This window comes from Podarcis filfolensis, assembly GCF_964270895.1.
Source record: "Podarcis filfolensis genome assembly, chromosome: 1".
Lineage (NCBI taxonomy): Eukaryota > Metazoa > Chordata > Lepidosauria > Squamata > Lacertidae > Podarcis > Podarcis filfolensis.
In genome coordinates this window covers 53,115,645-53,132,309 of record NC_139604.1, presented here as the reverse complement: position 1 = coordinate 53,132,309, position 16,665 = coordinate 53,115,645, and the positions used below count along the sequence as shown (strand labels likewise).

The 16,665-nt window shown below is 41.8% G+C and overlaps 1 protein-coding gene across 9 annotated transcripts in view; it reads left to right on the top strand.

The window, feature by feature from the left end:
* Window positions 1–16,665, top strand: part of AGBL2 (AGBL carboxypeptidase 2) — a 30,140-nt gene that overhangs the window by 5,988 nt on the left and 7,487 nt on the right. For 3 of the 9 annotated variants that reach the window (XM_083624147.1, XM_083624149.1, XM_083624148.1), the window contains exons 8-16: window positions 964–1,743; window positions 3,074–3,233; window positions 4,067–4,193; window positions 4,705–4,805; window positions 5,278–5,408; window positions 6,281–6,347; window positions 8,871–8,990; window positions 14,061–14,249; window positions 15,436–15,552. In XM_083624147.1, the coding sequence (XP_083480273.1) occupies window positions 964–1,743; window positions 3,074–3,233; window positions 4,067–4,193; window positions 4,705–4,805; window positions 5,278–5,408; window positions 6,281–6,347; window positions 8,871–8,990; window positions 14,061–14,249; window positions 15,436–15,552 (1,792 nt within the window). The remainder of the gene's footprint in view (window positions 1–963; window positions 1,744–3,073; window positions 3,234–4,066; window positions 4,194–4,704; window positions 4,806–5,277; window positions 5,409–6,280; window positions 6,348–8,870; window positions 8,991–14,060; window positions 14,250–15,435; window positions 15,553–16,665) is intronic. The other 6 variants (XM_083624150.1, XM_083624151.1, XM_083624153.1 and 3 more) reach the window with 5 other exon arrangements.

Genomic DNA, 16,665 nt, shown 5'->3' with positions numbered 1-16,665 from the left:
CAATCTTGTCCATTCATGGTTATTAGCTAATGCCCAATTCATTGCCAAAGCAATCAGCTCATGAAGTTAAGGCAATTATTAATATGTGTACACACAATGGCTTGGGCTTAAATCCATGCCTTAGTCCCCACCTGACCCTTGAACACTAGTAGCTATTTAATTTTTTTTGTAAAACTATATGCCAAAATTCATGTCTAATTTAGATCTGAATGCAGACATTGGGGCTTCAACATCAAGCCAAGTGTTTTTCTTCTCTCTCTCTCTCTACTTCCATTTTGCTTAACTTCCATTCAGCCTGATGAAGCTTCTGTAGAACTCAAAAGTTCCTCATTATTTTGTTGGTTCTAAGGAAGGTAATGTGCATTTTGGAATTCTTCTCATAGATCAACAGGGCTTCTTTGCTTTCTGTATCTCCTATCAACCAACTATTCAGGGTTATTAGTAAGCAATCATCACTTCATTTCCCTAAGGAATTGTTGGCCAATAGCTATAACCACACCAACCCAGTTGATTCAATTCAATTCAATTAAGTGAAGTAAGGGGACTTTCAGATGCTCTGTTTATTGAGCAGTTATCCCAATCTGTTTGCAGGGAGGCTAGATGCTGTTAGCTATTTAGTGAGCATTCATCCTGATTTGATTGTTATACAATTTTTGATTGAGGTTATACAATATTGCATCAAGGAAGTGTTATCTCATGTTTTCCAGTGTATTTTCCTGTCACTTTCCTTATTACAAAAAGTCCAGTCATGAGGAAGTGGGTTTGTTGCTCAAGACCACCCAATCAATTGTAATTGTGCAACCTGAATTTTTTTTTGTATGTTATTGAATCCCACCTGAAAATAGTGATAGTCTGGAATCACCCTTAGTCTGTAGAATTTTGATGATATGTAACATTTCCCTCCATGGACTGGAAAGTTTCTGATGGCTTCTTATGCATTTTTTCTTGATTACTGCATTTCAGAGGCAAGTATGAATATGAACTCACATTGCGGACAGATCTTTATACCAGCAAGTACACGCAATGGTACTATTTCAGAGTACAAAACACTAGAAAGGATGTCACCTATCGCTTCACTATTGTTAATCTGATGAAAGCCAAGAGTCTCTACAGTGTAGGGATGAAGCCTCTCCTGTACTCTGAAAAGGATGCCGAGTCTCATGGTATTGGCTGGAGGAGAGAGGGCAGTAACATTAAATATTATAAATATAACACAGAAGATGGTCAGACCCTATATTGCCTCACCTGGACATTTCGTTTTCCACATAGCCATGATACATGTTATTTTGCTCACTTCTATCCTTACACCTATACAGATCTGCAGCACTACCTCATGACTTTAGTAAATAATCCACTCTGTTCTCAGTATTGCAAACTTCGCCCTCTATGCCGCAGTCTAGCTGGGAACACAGTCTACCTCCTCACTATTACCAATCCATCCAAAAGTGCCGTTGCTGCTGCTGCAAAGAAAGCTATTGTACTAAGTGCCAGAGTTCATCCTGGGGAAACAAACAGTTCGTGGGTGATGAGAGGCTTCCTTGATTTCATCTTAAGTGATTCCCCTGATGCTCGACTCCTTCGGGATCTCTTCATATTCAAGGTTGTGCCCATGCTAAACCCAGATGGAGTAATTGTTGGAAATTACCGCTGCTCACTGGCAGGAAGGGACTTGAACAGGAACTACAGAACAGTACTGAAGGAATCCTTTCCTTGCATTTGGCACACTCGAGCCATGATCAAAAGGTGTGTGACAAACCATTTTATGAACTGGATCTGAATACCTGGGAGCAGAGTGGGTGAAATTCAGAACCACACAAAGGAAACCATTATAGAGCCTTTGTGACTAAATGTGCATTTTTAGTAATCTATATATATTTTTCAAATTGAAAAGATTATGTACATTGGTTTAAGAGTCTGCACTGGAATTGTGTTTTAATCTGTTTTTATTGTTTTATCATGGTTTGTTGCTCTTGATTTGGGAATGTTTGCAAATGCAGATCAGGAAGGAAAAGAAATAGTTCTTGAGACAACTTTAAAAATTGCATACTTGTCTTTCCTGGGAAACATAAAAAGATAGTTACTGTGAACATGAGGGGGAATGCTGTGCATGAACAGAGATCTGTCCATAGACAATTTCCATGGCAGTTTTGTGTAGTGTATGCAACTATAGTCGCAACAGAGCATTCCTATACTTCCATTATAACTAAGGAGAGCAATAATCAGATTGAAGCACATGGTCTCTAAACCTGCACAGTAGTGTTCATGCTTCAGTCCCTTCTCCCTGAACATGGGAGAGAGGTGGAGACTGCAGTAACTGTGATTATATTTACCCCTTTTCTCTTGGGGGGTCCCATGGGAGCTCTGTGGATGCAGTGGCTGATCTTCCTTGTGTATCTGTGATCCTCATGAGCGTTTGGCCAACAGTGGCAATGGCTGCAGTGCAGTGCCTGGCCTTTGCCAAAAGAGAGTTTACCTGTGTATGGGGCTGAGTACCTCCTGTGTGTAGGACACAGCTTTCTGCTGTTGGAGGAGGAAAGAATGTCATAGCACATACAGTTTGCACAAGAGGATATAATATTCACATATGGAAAGATGGGTGGGGAAATGAAGGGAAATGATGTTATTTTGCCATTTGTGCCAGTACCACATGCTGTTTGGTGCTTTTCATGCATGGCTAATGTGTGAATGGCACTGGTGGGCAACATTGTGACTGATGAATGGTGATAGAGTTACCCAGAAAGCTGTGGGAATGTCTGCCAGTGTTGCTGTGGTTTCTTTTGTTCCTACAGCTGTTACTGTGCTTTCTGCTTAGTTGTTGCAACTCCATGGTATTGCAACTACATTAATACAACATTAACTGGGAACATAGGATCAGGTTGCCTTTTTACCTTAAATAATGAAGCATCGAATAGAGGCCTAGCTTAAGGGATTTCATTCATTCAGGAATGCTTCTAGAACTTGTTCCAACTACTTAATTCTTCCACATCGGTGGGAAAGAAATAGAACAGTATGGTTATTAGTGTGCAGCCAGCTAGCCGTTTATATGTTTAATTGGGTTTGATTTCTTTGCAAGGGTCCTTGAGGATCGTGAAGTTCTGTTGTACTGTGACTTCCATGGACACAGCCGGAAGAATAATATATTCATGTATGGCTGTAACAACAAATATGCACAAGAGCGATTATTCCATGAACGAATCTTTCCTCTTATGTTAAGCAAGAATATTCCTGACAAGGTGGGGTATAGTTTATAGGAAGATCTTAGTTCATTATGAATTATGTGTTGGAAATTACCTTTTGTTGCAATGTGTTTTCCTGTTTCAGTTTCTTCACTCAGTTCTGAGTAAAGCATGTCTCCACATTTCCTTATCTCCTGGGTTTTTTAATGAGAGTGTCTATAAATTACCTTAAAGCTGGCTATTATATCTGGCCTACTACTCTTATCATGATAGGAAGATACTTTTATCTTCCTAACAATTTACATTATAATGCCCAGATTTTTCATCACTTAGCTGAAGTAAACATTCTGGCTTATATTTTTTAGATTCAGTCATTCCACACTTGAAGTGATATGACAGCAGATGATGCATATTGAATCTAGGTTGTTTTTTCCTGCTTTGAGCTAAAATATAATTTCAAACAAACTCTTCATTTGGTTCCAATATGAGATTAGTAAAACATTGGGTGATATCCAGCTAAGTCATACTCGGAATAGAGTCACTAAAATCAATGGGCTAAAGTCCATTGATGTTAGTTTGTCTGTTCAATGACTAACATTAGATGTCCAGATTAGTTAATGTATACATAAAATGGGCTTGGGTGATGATAATTTAGGAATTGACTGGGAAATAATATATGTTGAATATACAGGAATTTTTAAAATACCAAGAACGGTCCTATATAGTAATGTAAATAGAGAAGATGTTCTAGTATTTCGAGAGGTGTCTGCTTGGCCACTGCGGGTTAGATGGACCCTTGGTTGATCCACCAGGGCTTGTCTTATGTTCAAAAGAGAGATAAGAAATTAGTTCTAAAAATACAATTTAATTTTACCAATCTGGATGTTTAGTTTTCTTTCAACAGCTGTAAGTTTCAAGTCCAAAAGTGCAAAGAAGGAACAGGACGGGTTGTGATGTGGCGAATGGGGATAGTGAATAGCTATACTATGGAATCTACATTCAGTGGGACAACTCTGGGTAAGTGTACATTTTTGTCCAAGACCAAAGCAGACATTATCCGTCAATGAAAAGCTGGTGGTATACCGCAGTACAGTAGTGGGATGTAGCAAAGGAGTGACTGACTTGGGGGGGGGGGCGACATTCACTTTTGGCCAGCCTTCCAGGGATCACATAGCAGCTGTGAGTGTAGCTGCCCCACATTATTGCAACCACAGGACACATACAGGCACATGCATGCAGAATACACACAGAGGCACGCAGAGCCTTTCCCCTCAGCTGATCCATTATCACCTCCATCACATCTATTTTTCCATTATCATGCTCTGTAATTTCTGGCTTGTCATAACACTGGATAGAAAGGTAGGAAGAAAGAAAAGAAAGAGGTTAAGTTATAACCTCTGTTTCAATCATCAATGTATTTAATAGTTTTAAAAGACATTCAGCATATAATTTTTCCATGCTGGATGTTGTGTACTGGAGTGTAATTTGCTAAAGACTGAAGAACTACTTGTCTGTTTGTCTTTCTCAGGCAATAATAATAACTCTCATTTTACCTATGAGGATCTCAAATCTCTGGGCTACCATGTCTGTGACACCTTATTGGACTTTTGTGACCCTGACCGTTCTAAGGTAAGAGTTTCCTGTTACTGCTAAGCAGGGTCAAAGGACAATGATGGACCAGCCAGTGTCTTTAACTATTTCCTGTTTTTCTGAGACCAGCCTCTGATACTGCCTTTTTTACTTTTCACATTTTGAAAAGGTGTCTATCGAAAGCCAGAGATATTTTGATTTGTAATGGAAGCATGGTCGGATACAAATCTGAGACATGCATTTAGCAAAGCTCCTAGTTTCCTCTCGGCTGCTCATATATCTGAGATGTGCAAAAATCTTCAAGTAGTTATTATTTATTTCATAAATTTATATACTGCTTGATTGTAAGAAACCCCCCGAAAGTGGTTTAAAAAAACCTTGAAATGGTTAGCAAATCTATTCTACCCTGAGTGCTTCAATTCTGCTCAGATGAGATATTTGCTAACCAAAAAACTGCATTATGTAAGTTTTTAATCGGCAGTTCGTCCATGCTTTCTACCCTTTCTCTTAGTTTCAGCAATGCCTATCTGAACTTAAGGAACTACTGAAGCAAAAAATCCAGAGAAAGCTCTCAGAGCTGGGCCATGTACAAAACATAGATGGTACTTGGAGTGACATCTCTCTATCAGATGTTGAATCCAGGTAACTCAAGTCTGCAAGCTTTTACTGACTCGAACCTTAGAGAAATGACAAGGAAATAGTGCTGACAGCAGGTGATGTTCCAGGCTTTATTGACAAATTAAAACCTGACATATCACCCAGTCCAAATGGCATCTACTAAAAAGTTCTTAAAGAACTTAAATGTGAAATTGCTAATCTTCTTAAAAAATATGTAATTTGTCCCTAAGATCAGTCCCCATACCCAAGGATCAGATGTAATACCAGTTTTTTTTTAAAGGATCAGAGATGATTTGGGATATTACAGGCCAGTTAGCTTACCATCTGTTCCAGTACTGATAATTGATTCCTACTCTCTGCTTCCTGTTTCTTAACTAATTACTGACTCATAAGAGGATCTCTCCTCTTATTCCATGCCTGCTAAGTTTACCCAGGAAACATTGGTCTAGGATTTTATGAAAAGCTTTTTCAAATTCTAAGTACACAATGTCAACTGGATCATCTCTATTTCACATATATTGCACAGGAGGCAGAATAGCAGTTGCTGGAAACCACAGGAGGAAAAAGTGCTCTTGTGCTTGAGACCTGCTTGCATGTTTTCCAGCCACTGTTCAGCCACTGTGAAAACAAGATATTGGACTAGATGAGCCATTGGCCTAATCCTGGGGGTCCTTCTTATGTTCTTACAGTGGCGTAGCGTGGGGGGTGCAGGGGGGGCCGGCCGCACCGGGCGCAACATCTGGGGTTAGGGCAAATCTACGGGTTAGGGGGCGCAAATCCACGGGTTAGGGGGCGCAAATTACTTGCCTTGCCCCGGGTGCTGACAACCCACGCTACGCTACTGTGTTCTTATGTTGCCCTGCATCACACCAATGGTTTCCTTTTCCTTTAATTAGCACAAGTGGCTCAGACAGTTCCCAGTCAGATGGCCCCCCTGCACATTTGCTCAACATGGATGAGAAGGTGAGAGTTATTCATTTTTTGGTGAACAAATCTACCTGGAAAAATATAAAAACTTCAATATCCTGGTCCCTTGTAATGGAATGGGGACACTAACCTTACTACAGATTGGGTTGGTATTGATGTTAGTGGCTCAGAAAGAGACCATTACAGGAGATGTGCATTCTGTTACTGGAAAGAAAAAATGCACATATTTCAAAGGATTTAATGGAAAATGGAAAAAATTGATTGATGAGGCTTTTTTATTTTGTTGCTGTATCTGTTTTCTATAGTTTATTTTCCTCATGCTTTTTGTACTAATTTATTGTCAATGAAAAGTATGCTAGTGGTATTGTAATCTATGCAAAGATGTTTTTTTTCAATACTAAGCTTGTTTTGATACTAGCAATTGAAATTCTACATTGTATAGTCACACTGGCTGTTTCTGGAAAACACATTTCAGCAAGTTCTTTTAAACATGCCTTAAAAGGCTAGGCATTTCTGCAAGAGAAGGAGGTGCTTTCCATTTGCCTTTTTCTGTTTAAAGGACACAATTAATATCCTAGTTCTTCAGTGATATAGCAAGGAGTGCTCAGTCTCTAAATATTTTAAAAATCTACACACACCCCATAGTTGAGTTGATTTTGTCAGTTGTTTTCTGTGAGATGCCTTTGAGACCTGTTTCCACATAGCAGTTGCTAGAGTAAAACATGCATGAACTGGAAGGAGAATTGCATTTTCCTGCCAATAATGTAGTATGGTTTTAGTGCTGGGAAAATGCAGCCACAAAATTTATATTTTGAATGAAGATAACTGGACTGCCTGCAACAAATAAGTAAAGCAGGCACTTCTGTCTTTCGGAAGATGACAATTTGTACAAGTCCTAAGAAAACTATGCTACTGGTTGCTATTGGAGCCTGGATAGGTAACTTATTAGGACTATGCTGTGAAAAAGAACAAGAATTATACTGTGGGTGGGACTTAAGAACTGAGCAGAAAAATACAACAAACACTGGGAGATAAGCTGTATTTCCTATGCTTGTTGACTCAGAAGTAAATACAACTGTGTTCAACAGAACTTACTCAAATGTAAATGTGCACAAGATTACAGCCTAAATGCCACAGAGCAATCTCAATAATTTCTAAATTATTATTTATTTGGAATCTAGGAATACTTTGGTCGCTGAAGGAAATAGATATGGACTTTAAGGCCTGGTTTGCATGTCACACTAAACCATACCATAGTTTAGCATGAACATGCAGGTGTACAAGCTGTTTGAGGGGAAACCCTGGCTACTTTGCTGCTCCCTGGTCATTCTGCTGCTGTGCAAAGCTACGGTTTGGTTTAGCATGCTGTCTGAACCCAGGCTCATGCCTTAGCTCTCTCAGACAAGCCATAAGACAATCAGTTGCAGCTTGTGATTAGCAGACTCGCCAAGTGTCCCTATTTTCCAGGGACGTCCCTGATTTAGAGAAACCATCCTGGGTTCTGATTTGATCCCAGAATGTCCCACTTTTCCTTAGGATGTCCCTATTTTCCGTGGAGAAATGTTGGAGGGTATGGAGTTATCTGATCCCCCAGCCGTCTGAAGGCAATCCTGTATAGGGAAGGTTGTTTAATGTTTAATGTTTACTATGTTTTTATATATGTTGGAAGCAGCCCAGAAAGGCTGGGGCAACCCAGTAAGATGTGTGAGGTATAAATAGTAAAATTATCATTATGGAATGGGATGCCCTTATTTTCACTGGAGGAGAACTAAACCACAAGCCTGGATTTGGCAAAATGTTATGCCAAGCCATGGCTTAGCTCAGGATTGCAGATCAGCAGAATGACTAGGGAGAAGCAAAGTTGCTGAAATCTCCTCTCGGAATCTTTATGCTTGTTTAGTTTAGTTTAGCATACAAACAAAACCATTCTTTGACTGCATTTAGGTGGTACCGTATTTTTCGCCCTATAGGATGCACCGTCCCATAAGGCGCACCTAGTTTTTTTGGGGGGAAATAAAGGGGGGAAAATTATTTCCCCCCCAGGCGCGGGGCTGGGGCGGGGGAGGCCCGAGCTTCCCCCGACCCCAGCCCCCAAACAGGCAGCTCTCTGCAAGCCGTGGGAGCCCAGTGCTGGCTCCCGCTGCTTGCGGAGAGGTCCGCGAAGCCTGGACGCGCTGATCTCAGCGCGCGCAGGCTTCGGCATGCAGACAACTCTCCGCAAGCAGCGGGAGCGCTCCCGCTGCTTGCGGAGAGGTCCGCGAAGCCTCGACACACTGAGCTCAGCGCGCGCAGGCTTCAGCATGCAGCCAACTCTCCGCAAGCAGCGGGAGCGCTCCCGCTGCTTGTAGAGAGGTCCGCGAAGCCTGGAGAGCGAGAGGGGTCGGTGCGCACCGACCCCTCTCGCTCTCCAGGCTTCAGCGAAAGCCTGCATTCGCCCCATAGGACGCACACACATTTCCCCTTCATTTTTGGAGGGGAAAAAGTGCGTCCTATAGGGCGAAAAATACGGTAATTGGGAACACTTTCACAATTGTGTTGTTATGTTTTTATTCTCTGAAGGATTTTAATGAGAAGAAGAAAAAGAAGAAAAAGAAACAACTCAGAACAAGGAAGGAAAGGAATGAGTTGCATCAGAAACTTACTCTGAGTCAAACACCAAAACATAAGAAAGATATCCTGGTAAGAGGCAAATTAAAACAGACCAGATAAGTGCCTTTGCTGGAGGAGGACAGCCAGCTAGAAATGTTTCCCAATGGAATGCAGTTCAACTGTTTGGATATTTCACTAGTTTTCTGTCTAGTGAGTGTTGCTTTTCTTTTTTTTTAATTCCTGTATTGTTGAAGTGGTCTAGGTTATTCTCATGACTGACACTTTTATGGGGCTGAATGAGACACTTGCCTGAAGCCTCAGGCCATGGGTGACAGATCAGTCCCTTTTCTCCCCCCTCACAGTCCCACCCCATCCCCACAAGTGATTACTCTTACCTCACATCATCCTCATTTTTTGTTTATTGTCCTACACAGTAAATTGATGGTGCGCTGCCTCCATACGTCTTTTAAGTTTGGTGCCACTCCTCCTACTCCTCTGTTACTGGCCATAGCCAGGCCTCTACTGACTGACTGGTCACTTACCACACTACTGTCCTGCAGCAAGCCTGGTCAGTGCTGCTATTTGTTGAGAAATCTAGGTGGGTCACTCATTGTCTCATGGAAAGGTCTGGCTTTCTTGGGCTGCCAGGTGGCAACAGGGGTTGCCAGTGCTTGTTGGGTTGGCTGTCTGATACTGTCTACTGACATAACTTAGTAGAGCTTCATTGTTAGAAAGACAAGCAGAAGCTTCTCATCTTCCTCAGTCCTTCATCATTGACATGACTGCACTAACTAGCCTGGGCAAGACATGTAGTGGTTTGGGAGGTGCACTTTTTAGAGTGGAAGATTTTTGAGGTCCTACATGCCCCCAAATCTGGCTGTTCAGCCAGCTACCTCACTCTGTCACTTTTTGGCTCTACAGCCAGCTTGCTTCCTGCTTTGAACATTAAGTCTCCACACTCCTTTCCCACTTTCTGCTGGCTGGGAGTGAGTGCCAGTGAGAAAAAAGTGGAGGTGCTGGCAGCATCCTGCCTCTTTCTGTGCCTTTGGTTTTCCTGCAATTCACTCCTCCAGGTAGAGCGTGCTAGTTCAACTGAGCAGCAGAAGGGAGAGTGAATGAGCAGGTTTATTGCTGTGTTTTGTGCAAGTCCATAGCAGCAGTGGAGGGAAGTGTGTGTTCCCATGCCTATACACCTACCTACTCCAGTCTGACCTAGTGGCAGAAGGAGACTGAGAGAGAACGCTTCTTTCTTATTCCTTACACCTCTTCTTCTTTCCTACCTGTACTCCTTCTTGAAGCCATTGACCTTGCAACATTGTCCAAATAAGAAAACTTCTGACGTGAAAGGGAAGAAGGGAAAGAGAGAGGACGAGTGTGTGCCAGAATCCAGACAATGATGTTTCATAGCTGTGCTATCCCAATAGCAGACTATATATAATCACACACTCAGCCAGTTCCTACAGACCAGCTTCAATCTTGTTGTGCACCAGAGTAGAGCTTTCATAGATCATAGTCAGCTTCATCAGATGCAGTCTTGAAGGTGCCACAAGACTCCCCCTCTGGAAAATTTAGTGTATGAGGAATAATAGAGAGCAAGAGTGAGAGAGCTGCTGTTGTCAAACAATACCATGAAGAACTTTGGCAGTGATAAACATAAGTCAGTGAGTGTGGGTATGACAATGAATATGCCATGCTCTATGTCTTTCACATTGTATCTGTCAACAATGGGGCATGCATAACCCAGCTGTAGAGGGGTACCACTGAGCCTCTTGGGCTTGCTGATTAGGAGGTCAGCTGTTTGAATTCTCATCACAGGGTGAGCTCCTGTTGCTCAGTTCCAGCTCCTGCCAACCTAGCAGTTTGAAAGCATGCCAGTGCAAGTAGATAAATAAGTACCGCTGTGGCAGAAAGGAAAACGATGTTTCCGTGCACTCTGGTTTCCATCATGATGTTCCATTGCGCCAGAAGCAGTTTAGTCATGCTGGCCACATGACCTGGAAAGCTGTCTGTGGACAAATGCCAGCTCCCTCGACTTGAAAGCGAGATGAGCGCCGCAACCCCATAGTTGCCTTTGACTGGACTTAACCGTCCAGGGGTCCTTTTATCTTTTTTTGTTAACCTTCTAGTGTTTGTGAGAGAATATGGGGGCAGGACAATAGATTATGTTGGAAATTAAGCAGTGTGTAGGAGTGATGGCTAATCTCTCTCTGTTTATGAATGAGAGGTGTGTGAGAGCACCCTGAATGTGGCAGAGGCACCATTTACTGCTCTGCCTCAGGTAGCAAAATGTATTGGGCAGGGCCTCAGTATTCTGCAGAAACAATCACTGTTTTGTTATAATTTGTTCGTGACTTCTAAGGCAGCCCACCTATTAGCCACGCTGAGCCCTTTATTTCAGGAGGTGGATTGGGAGAAGAGAATCTACATGCTCCCTCTGGCCTGGCCACCCACCCACCACCATTTTGCCTGCTGCCACCGGCCTGCCCAGCTTCCAGCTACCCTCCTGCTGTCTACTGTGCAGCAGCCAGTGGCACCCACTACCTAGCATTTTAGGAACACCACTGCTTTTCTACTGCAGTGCTGAGTTATTCTGGAATGTCCTTCCTTAGTGTAAAGCACCTCGGGCAAGGTGACCCCAGAGAGCATCTGTGCCTCCCCCATTTTTCAACAGCAAATACTGTTTAAAGTTCAACTGTACGGAATACAAAAGTTTGTTAATGGCACAGGATTGCTGTGAGGAAGCAGGTAGCCTTGTTAGTGTCTGACACATAATTATTTTTCTTTTTAAGGGGTCATATGAATGATCTGTACCTGAAGGGTACAATAGGAGACCTTACACCTAATTTTTTTTTTAAACTCCACAATTATAAATGTGACATTTTTAAAGATTACAAAGCAGAGTGGGGATGAAGGTAGTTGTTCCTTGTCATCATTATGGGCACTATCCACTATACCCTTGCAGGTTAATTATAGTTCCTTAACATCCATCTGTCCAGCACACAGCTGTTAACATTTCTTATATGCTGTGGTCTAATTAACTAGATTGTGATTCATTAGTAGTGGTAGTAATGATAATAGTAGCAAGGGTCGCCATATTTCAAAATGGTTAGTGGGTATGCTGTTTTTCTTCAACTGTCAATAAGTGGCTGCCTACTCTTTTCCTGGACAGGAGATAGTTTAGTTGCACATATAGCAACGTCATCCAATGCATACCTAAAGGTTGCATCCAATGGTATATCTTATAATAACAGAAGATTATTTAATCCATTGGAGGTTTGCTTTAGCCAAGTTAGGGGGGGATTTTTGTCAATTCCTTCACTACAGTACCCATGCCACCTGCACATAGTGTTTGAAAGGGTCATCCAATCTACTGGAACAGATTTTGGAGGCATGTAGGGGTCTGCAGGAAGAAGGTGGAATCAGCACAAATTGGTTCTATCCTCATTCCATTGACAGAAGTAGCCACTGAATCAAAGAGCTTTCCATCAGCAGGAGTGACACAGTTGGATATGACCCTAAGATTCTGTCATAATCCCCCCTCTTTACAGAAAAGCATGGGGGGTAATTGCATTTTGTGGACTGAAATTCACTACGATCTACTTTGGATGTGAAGAGTTCCATATTTAATCCCTGATTATTTTCAGAAAAATAATCTCATAGCAAGGCTGAAAAAAAGATCTGCCTGAGACCAGGAAAAGTTGCTGCCAATCAGAGTAAACAGGCCTGACTCAGTTTAAGAAGGTTCATATGTTCAACTAGATACACCAAATAAAATAAATACATAAGTCAAACAAAAAACAGGAGTATTCTTTCACAAAGTGTTCCATTTATAGTTGTGTCTACACTAGGGTGTCAATATATATATGGGGCACTGTTCCCATGTTTGTGTTGTGTGTGCCTTCATTCACACGCTTTCACACTGTTCATAAGTATGACATGCACTGATACTCCTATCATTTTGGCACCAAGCCAAGATGTATTTGTTTGCTCAGGCATTTTAATTTTTTGTTTTGTTTTAATGTCTTTCTCTGCTTTGTTTGTTTGTTTGGCTACCTCTGTGCATTTTTTATGAGTTTGTTCATTGTTTTATTGATATGGTTATTATAGTTTATTTTTTGTTGCAGCCTGTCCTTTTATAAGAATTGGAAGGGCAGGCAGTAAATATTTTAAATTAAGAATATATCATACACAAATGATAAACTCAAAGACATACATTTTCTTAAAAGACAGTACAGAAAGAATGCAAAACAAGGCAGTGGTGTAGCTAGGGCTTTTGCTGCCCAGGGCAGTCACTGAGTTTGCTGCCTCTCTCACTGTTCATCATCTGTGAGCCCCACCTCCATCAGCTACAGAGCCTGGCAGCCTGTGGGGCAGTCCCTTATGATGCAGGGGTGGTGGGTTAAGATGAAGTGCTGACTCCTCTCCACCATCAGCTTCAGTGCAGCTGAAGCCCGACTTCCACTTAAGACCATCAGCAGACCACATTAAGAGTCCCAGAATGGGGCCCAGTGGAGGCTGAACTGGGCAACCAAAGGATCCATTGGATCCTACACAAGCACACTAAGATTAGAGATCTAATTTGTGTTTCTCTACTGTTCCAGCTTGGTGCAGCAAAACCTCAAGAAAATAGCCCTTCCCACCATCCACCCTTCACTGCAGGAACCAGAAGGAATTCAAACTGACAGTGGATCTCCCACTCTCATCATCCTTCAGGGCACAGTTAGCATTGTTCTGTAGGACTGGAGAGATGTAATTTCAGATATTCAATCAGCCACAAATTGACCATCTGACCTTGGGCCAGTCACTATTTCTCAGCTTATCCAATGGTCAATGGTATTTTATTTTCAGTGTAAATGAGACTCTGCTTTTGTAGTTGGTTGTATACACATGGCATAAACATGTAAGTTGCCCTCTAGATCCAAACACACACACACACACATTATAAGCAAGCAATACTCCAAAGTGCTTATCTTCTAAACTTGCCATTTAAATGGTTTAATCCTGATAAAAGATCCTGTTTCCAAAAAGGACGGGAGATGGTAGTCTGATCTCTTCACCACTTTTAATTGATCTCTGAGACGTTGAGGGGAGGAAAATAATAAGGGGGTTGGCTGGGCTGTGTGCACATTATTGCTTACTCCAGCTTTGCTTGGAGGGAAGCCTTCCCCCAACCCTTCCTCTCTCCAGGTTTTCTCTCTCACACAGTTGCAAAACCAGACTGGGCAGCAGCCCATCTTCTGCTTCACGGGGAAAGGGGAAGGAGGATCTGCAAAGGAAAGGGGAAGCAGAATCGCTACGGGGCACCAGGCACCATCCTGCCAGCAAAGTGCGGCTAGAGTTAGTTGCCAGGTGAGAGGAGGCGCAGCGAGGGAGGATGACGGAAGGAGCACACATCCACCCCACCAGCCAAGCACCGCCTGGGGTGGCCTGCCCCCTGTACCCCTCCCTAAATATGCTGCTGAAACAAGGCAACTAAATGGCACATTGTAGGTCATCAAAAAGAGGCATCTACTTTCTTATTTCCTGAAGATTGTGGGAGGGTATAATTAGATAGGAAGGCAATCTGCCTGTTCTGTAGCCAGCTCAGCTTGGCATGCCTAAGATCCATCACATATACAGAGACAATTTGATCATTAGCATTTGCCAATGGCACAGGGAGATGGGACCAGAGGTGTAAATCAATTTATTTGGCTTTCTTGTCAGATGGTGGGAAGGGGCAAACCTTTGCTGCAGGTGTGAAAGAGTTGTTTTGAGTGGATGTGACCTACAAGTAGTTTCTGGATTCAAATAAGTTCCACTGAGGGGGCAAAAAGTGGAGGGTACTAGCTTCTTGCTGCAATAGCATCAATGGCATTAGATAACTGACTTCTTTTATTGTATCTCTGCTTGTGAAAGAGGAAGCCAATGAACTTTCACCATTGTGTCACCCTGTCCTGTACTCCAAATCTGTTAGCATTAGTAGCAGGTTGTGAGGCCCAGACAAAACCATGCCGATGTTCTTTACCAACTGCTGGTTGGTCATCCTGATCTGATTAATGGATGAGTAATCAATGAAATGACTTTATAAAAAAGATATTGGTGAAAGGACATTTTCATTATTTTGCATTTTAAGACCATTAGCAAGGATTGTGTTTGAAGAACTCTACTTGTCAAGGCACATTATATCAATAGACCACCCATATCCAACTATTTGAATTGATTTAGAATGCATGATGTTCCAGAACTCATGTTTATTATATTGATCAGATGGCAGGCATACATATTTGCCTATATGTACAATATTAAATTGATAAATGTTCACTTCTGTAACTGCAGAGACTATTCAACCTTCAACCATGTGTGAAGTATCTTGTGCTGAATGGGACTCTCTCTGTGTGACCGTTTCCTCCTCTGAATTTCTCGACTCTCCTCTGCTTTTCCTGTTTGAGTGGAATAAGGAGTCTCTGTTAAGAGACCTTGGACAGCATCCCATTGAATCCTTTCACTGTGATTTCAGAGTGAGCCAAGATACCATCTCTCTATTAAATTCCTTTAGGAAAGCACAATTTCTCCAAGTGTTGAAAAAAATCATAGCCTTTCCAAGAGATCATGGAGAGACAACAGTTCAGAACAGAAGAACAAGCAAATGAATCAAGTACTCTGTGTGTGTCAGGTTGGTTTGTGGAATCTAATTTTCTGTTACAATTCACCGTATGCTCAGTGCCTTTCAGATGAAATTTATAAGTGTATTAGTACACTAAAGAACTGCACTACACAATTCATCTTGGAGACTGACCCATGATATGAATAATAAAGGAATGTGCTTGAAATAAATATTTGAAAAATACTTTAAGGAAATGTTAGATTGGATATAGTGTTGAAGCATAAACTTGTTCCCTTTTGAGTGCATATGTTGTAGGTGGCTGCACAAAACATATTGCCACACTACGCATAACATTTTATCTTAATTACTAAAATAACATGTGAGCGGTGGACCATTTCAGTGGTTATTTGGCGACCATACATTTAGAGAGCTATAACAAGAATTTAATATAGGGCTTTGGTTTTCAACCAATGTGCCGTGGCACTCCGGAGTGACTTGAGAAACGTTCAGGAGAGACAGGGGAGCTGTCCTTTCATTAACTTATAGCTCATATCTTCCTTCATTATCTCTCTCTTTCCTTCTTAGGAACATTCAGGGGAGCTGGCAGCATTAACTTGCAGCCCATTATCTTCCCGAAATAAAACAACAGCAAAACTGTTTATCTTCTTAAAATCTTACCGCCCCCCCCAACAAAAATCCTCCTCTCAGCTTCACTAAGTAACAGTTCCTTAGTTTTACACAGAGGGCTTGAGAAATGCAAGAAAATAGCAAAGTAGCTTTATGGTGTGTGTGCCAAGATGTGTGTGTGCTCTATAAGAAGGGATTTAAAATAACCTTGAAAGTGTCTGTGTTTCCCTCTCCTACCTCCAACATCCCTCCCTCCCTCTTCTTCTCTACATCTCGCCACAGGCACTCCCCTCTTCCTTAACAGTCACCAAACTTTATCAGGACAGGGAGAATGTTGCAGAAAAGGACAGTGTCAACTTACACAACACTGTCAAACTGATAGTTACGTAATTTCAACTAACAAATATACCCACAACGTAACTAGCTGTGTTTAACTATATAAATTCCTTATACATCATATAAACAACTCTTTTCACATTATCTAATTGAGTAGAAGAAATTAAGGACCAACATTTAGAACAGGAAATAAAAATAGATCAGTTCTTATATACGTAA